The sequence below is a fragment of the Apteryx mantelli genome, chromosome 2, assembly GCF_036417845.1.
Source record: "Apteryx mantelli isolate bAptMan1 chromosome 2, bAptMan1.hap1, whole genome shotgun sequence".
Classification (NCBI taxonomy): Eukaryota; Metazoa; Chordata; class Aves; order Apterygiformes; family Apterygidae; genus Apteryx; species Apteryx mantelli.
Window position 1 is genome coordinate 12,937,036 of NC_089979.1, and position 7,486 is coordinate 12,944,521.

Here is a 7,486-nt window from a genome sequence, read left to right on the forward strand (position 1 = left end):
TATTTTGCTATGGAGGAGGGATCCACTGAGGAGTTTCTCTTCAAAGACCAGGACTTCTCCTCCGAACTGCTGAGGCAGCTGAATGGGCTGCGACAGAGCGGGATGCTGACTGATGTTACCCTCTGCTCCGGGGGCTTTGAAATCCCCTGCCACCGAAACGTGCTGGCCTCCAGCAGTCCCTACTTTAAGGCGATGTTCTGTAACAACTTTAAAGAGAGTCGCCAGACTAAGATCATCCTGAAGGGCATTGACTCCGAGATTTTGTATCAGATTATCCTTTATGTTTACACGGGGGAGATTCTGATATCCCCTGAGAATGTCCTGTACCTCTTAGAGACTGCGTCCATGCTGCAGTATGCTAAGTTGTTTGAGGCCTGTTCTGCCTACCTCCAAGACAAGCTGACTCCTGACAACTGTCTGAGCATGATAAGATTTGCAAAAATCTTAAACTGCCAAAGCCTTAATAAGAAAGCCAAGGCTATGGCTTTGAAGTGCTTTCCTGAGGTGGCCTCTTCCGAGGACCTAAAGGACCTTTGTGCTCTGGAACTCATTGACTACCTTGGGGATGACGAGCTCTGCGGGGAGGAGGAGCAGGTCTTTGAGGCACTGATGGTCTGGATCCGGCACGACCTCCAGACAAGGCAAGGCTACATCCAAGACTTGTTCAAGAAGGTCCGGCTTCAGTATGTACATCCAACTTTCCTCTTCCACTTCATCGCCAATGACTCCCTTGTTCAGTCCTCTCCCACTTGCAGGAGCATTCTGGAATCAGCCTGGAGACACATGTTTTCCTTGTACAGCACCAGCACGCCTGACATCAAGCCCATGTTGCATGTTCCTCGCAGGTACTCCAGCCAGGAGTTCCTCATCATCATTGGTGGCAGGAAGGACAACCAGCAGACAACGAGAGATGTCTTGCTGTATGATGACAAGACCAACCAATGGCTAAGCCTTGCCAAACTGCCTGTGCGCCTGTACAAAGCCTCTGCAGTGAGCTTACACAGCAATATTTATGTGCTTGGAGGAATGCCCGTTAGCAATAAGAAAAGCCCAGTCAGTGATAATATTTACATTTACTCCCTCAAACTCAATCAGTGGAGGTTAGTTGAACCCATGTTAGTTCCACGATACTCCCACAGAAGCTTGGCATACAAAAACTATATTTTATCATTTGGTGGAATTGGTGAGAACCAGGAAATCCTGAATTCTGTGGAAAGATATGATAGCATCTACAACACCTGCGAGAGCATGGCAAGCATGCCTGCTGCTGTCCTTCACCCTGCCGTTGCTGCCAAAGACCAAAGAATCTACCTCTTTGGGGGAGAAGACATTATGCAAAACCCCGTCCGGCTTATACAGGTAACAGCCAGTCCTGCTTGTCCTGGTAGTTTCATCTAAAGGATTCAGTGGTTCAACTCCCTGCAGAGGAAATCAAAGCCCAACACTGAATTCAATTTGTTGTGAATCACAGGCAGCAAGAGGCAGGATACATTGAAATGTTCCTTTGGGGAAATCTTGTATGTAGAGAGCTGGGATTGCAATTCCTTCATTTTCCCCAGAGTGACCTTGATTATTTTTCAGGCAAAAGTCCCGAGGCCCTTCCTCAGTCAGCTCTGTCAGGGGCACTTTTCCCACCGTGGTGCTGGGGCCGAGGCCTTAGGGCTCACGAGGGCGACGCTACAGACCATGTAGCAAGCTGAAGCTTACCCACGTGCCTAACTTGGTGCCCACAATATTCTCATTTAGTCGATGCTTCCCATTAGGCAGGTAGGTGGTTGAGTTGGGGTCTCAGCTGTACATCTGTTCACTCATAGTAAGAGCAAAGATGCCGGTTTGTGATCATTAGAGCGATTAGATTCTCACTCATCAAAGGGCCAGAACTTAAACTGACAGTTATTTCACATAAACAGCTGTTTTAAAAATGTGCCTCTTGCCACATGTTGCTGGCTCTCTGCCTTCCTTCAGTGGTTAAACTATATTAGGAGGAAAAAAATACATGAAATCATTTCTTATCTGATTTGATGCTTTAGCAACATTGTAATGTTACTTTCCCATGTGAGTGTTTTTCACTGGTTTAGGTATTTTAACTAAGAAAGATCATTAAAGGCGAGGATGGCAGCGGGTATGTGAGCGATACTTGTTTATGATCATAACGTTATTTAATTATCAGTGGGAAGGAAATGTAATTATCAATAAGCGGGGAGATGTCCTGGAGATATTTGCTATATTAAGAAGCGGATGACATGGCATAAAAGTTTGTGTTGCCCAGATATAGATGACTGAATGATCATCACCTGGCAACGGTTCTTTCTCCCACATAAATTGATGACTTAGATATCACCTAGGTCCCATCGACAAGTCTCTCTGCCAAACTGAGTACATACCAGCCACCAGCACAAATATAGCAGCAGGGCAAACAAGGTGGCTGCCAGCAGAGCTAGATAAAATTGAGGTTTGTTTGCACGGGAAATTAGTATGCCATAGGCAAGGCAGGAATACACAGAATAATCAGAAAGTGAAAGCAAGTGACCCGCATTTTGAAAGAGCATTAACCAGGAGTTACAGCAATTTAATGGCCACACAAAGATTTACAGCCAAGAAGCTAGTTTCTGACAGATGCACTCTGCCATACTACATGCTAACATGCCCTGAGCCGACGAGCCCAGAGAACTAGAAAGTTTTCCAAGGGGACATATTAGGAGAAAAAGTGGGTAAATTCTCGGATTTCCAGCAGTTCAAGTCAGTAAATTGTATTCATTAAGACAAAAATAAGAACCATAAGTTCCTCTGTAATTACAATTGCCAGTTTAATGCAACATAAACAGCTGCGTGTGTATCTTTATTTATTTGTCAGGTTTACCATGTCTCCAGGAATATGTGGTTTCGGATGGAGACCAGAGTGGTGAAGAACGTCTGTGCACCAGCTGTCCTGATCGGAGACCAGATTATCATTGTTGGAGGTAACAGCTCTATTTCGGCCTCCCTCCTGCTCGCTCGTGCGCTGCTCCCGCGGGGTTTCACACACGGACTGTGCAGGGAGAGGTGCCGCTTCCCGGCACTGCTGCTGTGCTCGCGAGCTGGGCTGTGCTGCCCGCCGAAGCCCGCGGAGGTTGGGAAGGAGAGCAGGCGTGCACCCAGCCTCGCATGCGGGCTTGGTGCCGTGGAGAGGATGGGAACAAGTTCTCCACAGCACATCAACTTACTCCACATAGCGGGGCCCATACACAGCCTGGGGGGCGCGTAGAGGGGGTATTTGGGGAAGGGCCAGTGCAAGTTTCTTCTCCAGCAGAGGAAGGGAGGAAGCCAAAGCAGGGAAGAGGCACAGGAGGCCCTCGCCCTCCCCTGCTGAGTCATGGGCTGGCCCTCCTTAACTGCTCTTCTTGGAAGTGCCTGGGGCGGAGAGTGGGGTTACGGGCAGGCCAGGGTGCCTGCCGCCCCGACCGCTTGTGACGGATGGGGCTGATCGCTCCTGCCACTGCCTCCTGGGGATGACCATGAAACGTCCTGAGAGGGATGTGAAATACCATACCCTGAGGAGGTAACTTTTTAGCACCTTACTCAACTCAAGGGTCAGCCTCTGCCCACAGCATTTTGGTGGCCCACATCTCTGTGGTAGTTTGGCATCTCACAGTCTTTAATGAAGCTACCCTGATCACACGTGGACAACAGTAAGACATGTGTCACATTGCTCAAGGGAGAAAGAGGCATAGAGAAGCTATGGCAGAGCAGAGGACTGAATCAGAGTCATATAGGGTTCAAACACACCATCCTTCTTCTGCAAGAGGCCACTGCTACCCATTGCAATGAGAGCAGGGAAGGGCTGAGTCCAAAGGTTCAAGACTATCAGGCCTCTGTGTGGCAGATTGCCCTGATATCAGACCACAGAGCCCAGAATACAGTATTTTCAAAACTTTTATCTTCAGATGCATTTATCTGAAAGGCCTGTATTGACCCAAGTATTCTGCTGATGAGCTTAAGTTCTCAATTTCTTTTATTTATTTAACAAAAGCCACAAAAAAAATGTTAACTTTAAACATCTTTCATTTTGCTTGAGAGCAGACAGATTTACCATGGTCAGGTTTTATTTACCAACTTCCATGCCAAAACATTGGCCAACTGTTCTTGGTTTATCAACAACTGTAACAACAACGACAACAAAAAATTTCTCTTAAAAATAGCTTTCACCACCTCTTTGCATGACTGTTTACATCATAATAAAGGGGAATGTATTGGCCTCAACAAGAGAGGTCTTGATTTTGGCTAGGGAGAGTGTCCTCAAGGCCTTCAAAACATATGGCCCAAAGCAGTTTGTTTGCCATTGACACTCTTGATTATCTACAGGAATTCATGCACAAGTTACTGCTGGGCAACACACTCTTACACCTCCCTTGCTCCAGGGCAATGGTCCCAGTACCAGTCCTTACCTCTCAGCAGATGTGAGGTTACTTCACCCATCAGTGGAAGATCTGTGCATTTGGGTTACAGTCTGGCTTGCGCAGAGCTGGAGTACAGGACATGGGAGTGGAGCTAGCATGGGTGGGACTGCACTAGTGAGTACCCAGCTCCCATATGTAGACAACGATGACAACTCCAACCCAACAAGGCATTGTTGCTCCCTACATCCCTTCTGGCTTCCCAGATGCCACTGGCTTCTGTATTTCCAAGTGAAGCTCTAGGAGTCTGTTGGGTTAAAAGAAATACACTGGGACTTTGGAAGGCACAGGCAGAAAACTGCATGTTCCAGCTGTGTTTGCAGGTTGCTTGCCTACCTAGAACAGCAAATCCTGCTTTATACCTGCCTCTCTGATCTGATGGGTTTTATGGTGATCACTGAATCTTGCCTACCAAGGTGATATGAGGCAGAGAGAGGACACAGAGGAAGGGAAGATCAACAGAAATTCTTGTGACACATCATCACTTCCCAGCTAAACCGGATGTCTTATTCTGCCAAATTATGTACCAGTATAATAGATTGTATTGAAGACTATCAGGAAACACATTATCATTTCTTCTGCTGGCCATAGCCTCTAATTCCTATCTGTTTCTTCCATCTCTGGCTTTGCATTTAGGGTACACACGGAGAATAATTGCTTATGATACGAAGGGCAACAAGTTTATTAAATGTGCAGACATGAAGGACAGGCGGATGCATCATGGGGCCACTGTCATCAAGAACAAGCTGTATGTCACAGGAGGACGATGTCTTACTGCGGACAACGTCATTGAAGACTCGGATTCATTGGACTGCTATGACCCAGAGACCAACACGTGGACACCAAAGGGAAAACTGCCACACAAACTCTTTGACCATGGATGCCTTACTCTCCAGTGTGTCCCCTATTCTAACCTTCTCTAAAAGGAGTTTTGTACTCCTCTGCAAAAAGGACCCACCTTGCTCTGCATAAAGCACACAAGGAATCTTAACAGGGTCCCACAAACTCCTGTTCATGAAGGCATCAGAAGGGCTGGTCATTCCCCAAAGGCTCTGCTTGAAAGGTCATGAGTTTCATGTGCATGTCATATTCAGCTGACAGTATTGCATGTGGTGCTGCTGAAGTCCAACCCTGAGGCCTTATGCAGCATCTCAACAGAAAATAGGAGAGAAATATTGGGTAAAAATCTAGTGCAGGATTTGGCTTTGTGCAGGTTTTACAGTGAAAGGTGACTAGGAATGCTGGTATCTCCAGAGAAAATAAAATCTGGGTGATCTGCATTTGTGTTAGCATGCAAAGAAACGGAACTACTCGGCTGTGTGCCACAGCCCTTTGGTGCTCGGTGCTGACCAAGCTTTTCATTTTGAGTGGCAGGAACGTTTGGAATAGGAAGCCCCAAGCTGAAGCCTTGTTCTTACTATGAAGGCCCAAGTAGCCAGCCCTGTAGTAATTATCTGGATTGGCTACAGTAGTCATCAAAGAAGAAATAATATTTTAATGTTCCAAATATCAAACTAGAAATTAGCAAAAGCCTGATACTTCAATCTGAGTTCTCTCACATTGTAGCAAGATGCAGATTTGAGTTTTCTGAGCTACCTCTCCTCCCCAGTGCAGGGAAGACAATCTCTCCAAGGATTTTTGTTCCATCTGCCTGCTCTCTGAAGGAGCAGGAGAAGGGAAGATGGAAATGAAGGTTATTTGTGTCTATTTTTTTGGAGGGATCTTGTTTTGCATGAAGCTTGCTGCTTTGTTTCCATCAGGGAGGGCACTGGGGGTGGTTAGGAAGTCTCTAGGTTGGTGGAGTTCCTGAAAGCTGAAATAATAGAGGTAACACAGGGGGGAAAGTGGATGTAAAAGAGAAGAGGTATTTGGGAGGAACAGTTTTTTGAGGGTTTTTTTTCCCTTTCTCCTCTCTCCAAACCACTGGAAAACAGTGATGAGAGAAAGCCAGTGACAGGAAACCAGCTTTCCAAGAAGAGCATGTCTAAGTCTGCCACTTGGCAAAACAGCTCTGGCTCTACCAGTACTTTTGTGGGGTTCTGCCACTAAGTGCATATTTTCAAAGGGAGGGGATTAATCATCAGATACTGAACGGGCTGTGAACTGCTCTCAGGTCACCAGGCTTGGTAAGATTGCTGAGACAGCAAGAAGCTTTTATGATAGCACTGGTGACCACCATCCAGAGAAAGGACAGCAGGAACTACACCCTTTTCTCTCTGTATTTGAAAGAAAGAGGGACTTTTCCAAGGGTGCAGGATGGCATGAGGAAATCACACTCAGCCCTTCTCTTCTCAGTCAGCTGCACAGCCACGTGGTCATGACAATGTTGCAGGACACAGACTCCAACCGCTCACTGTGGAGCTAACACCCCCTCTCGTAAATCTGTATGTGGGAGCAGAAGGTCAACAAAAATAGTTGACAAAGCGGGAGACTGGAAGAAGGAATTGCATATCAACTGCTGTTTTAACAATGCAAAATAAAATGGTTATTATTGTTTTTATGAGCTTTGTGTTCAGGAGTCCCCACTGTTCCCTCTACATTGTTGATAAAAAGGGAATTGTTTTTGTACCAGAGGTTTTTGCCAGGGTTTCCTTCTAAGGATCTGAGTAAACCAGCAAAAAATGAGTAGGAACCCAAACTCATCTCCCAGCTCAGAAGCCTTTGGCTATGATTCCCTTCTGTCTTTCAGTCTATATAATCATCTCATCCCCATGCAAAGCAGGGCTAAATCACAGCACTTACAGACTGGACCGGAGCAGTGATTCATTCTGCTTCTTCATGGGCCAGCTCCAGCTCTCTGGAGAAAGAACCCTTGTCATGACCAATTATGGAAACTCTGCCCAGGGGAGATGTTTATTCCTAACCCCTTAGTGTTGCTTTCCCAAACTCCTTCCTGTTGTGACTCCCCTCACAGCTCCATAACTTCGTGAGACGCCAGTCGCTGCCATACATTTTAGCTGACACTGATTTCTGCCAGGCTCGTGACTGTACCCAGAGCTGATGGAAGAAGCTAACTTGGGGTCATAACCCTGTGTTGCAAACCATTGCAACAG

At 46.5% G+C, this 7,486-nt stretch overlaps 1 protein-coding gene across 1 annotated transcript; it reads left to right on the forward strand.

Moving 5' to 3' along the window:
- On the forward strand, positions 1 to 5,356 carry KLHL38 (kelch like family member 38). Its single transcript, XM_013956871.2, has 3 exons — positions 1 to 1,359; positions 2,855 to 2,960; positions 5,070 to 5,356. The coding sequence occupies exons 1-3, from the start codon at positions 10 to 12 to the stop codon at positions 5,354 to 5,356; spliced, it is 1,743 nt and encodes a 580-aa protein (XP_013812325.1). The 5' UTR covers positions 1 to 9.
- The last annotated feature ends 2,130 nt before the right edge of the window (positions 5,357 to 7,486 follow it).

Coding starts and splice junctions, on each gene's coding strand:
- KLHL38 (XM_013956871.2), top strand. CDS start 10: ATGGAGGAGGGATCCACTGAGGAGTTTCTCTTCAAAGACCAGGACTTC. Junction 1,360..2,854: donor ACCCCGTCCGGCTTATACAG/GTAACAGCCAGT, acceptor TTTATTTGTCAG/GTTTACCATGTCTCCAGGAA. Junction 2,961..5,069: donor CCAGATTATCATTGTTGGAG/GTAACAGCTCTA, acceptor CTTTGCATTTAG/GGTACACACGGAGAATAATT.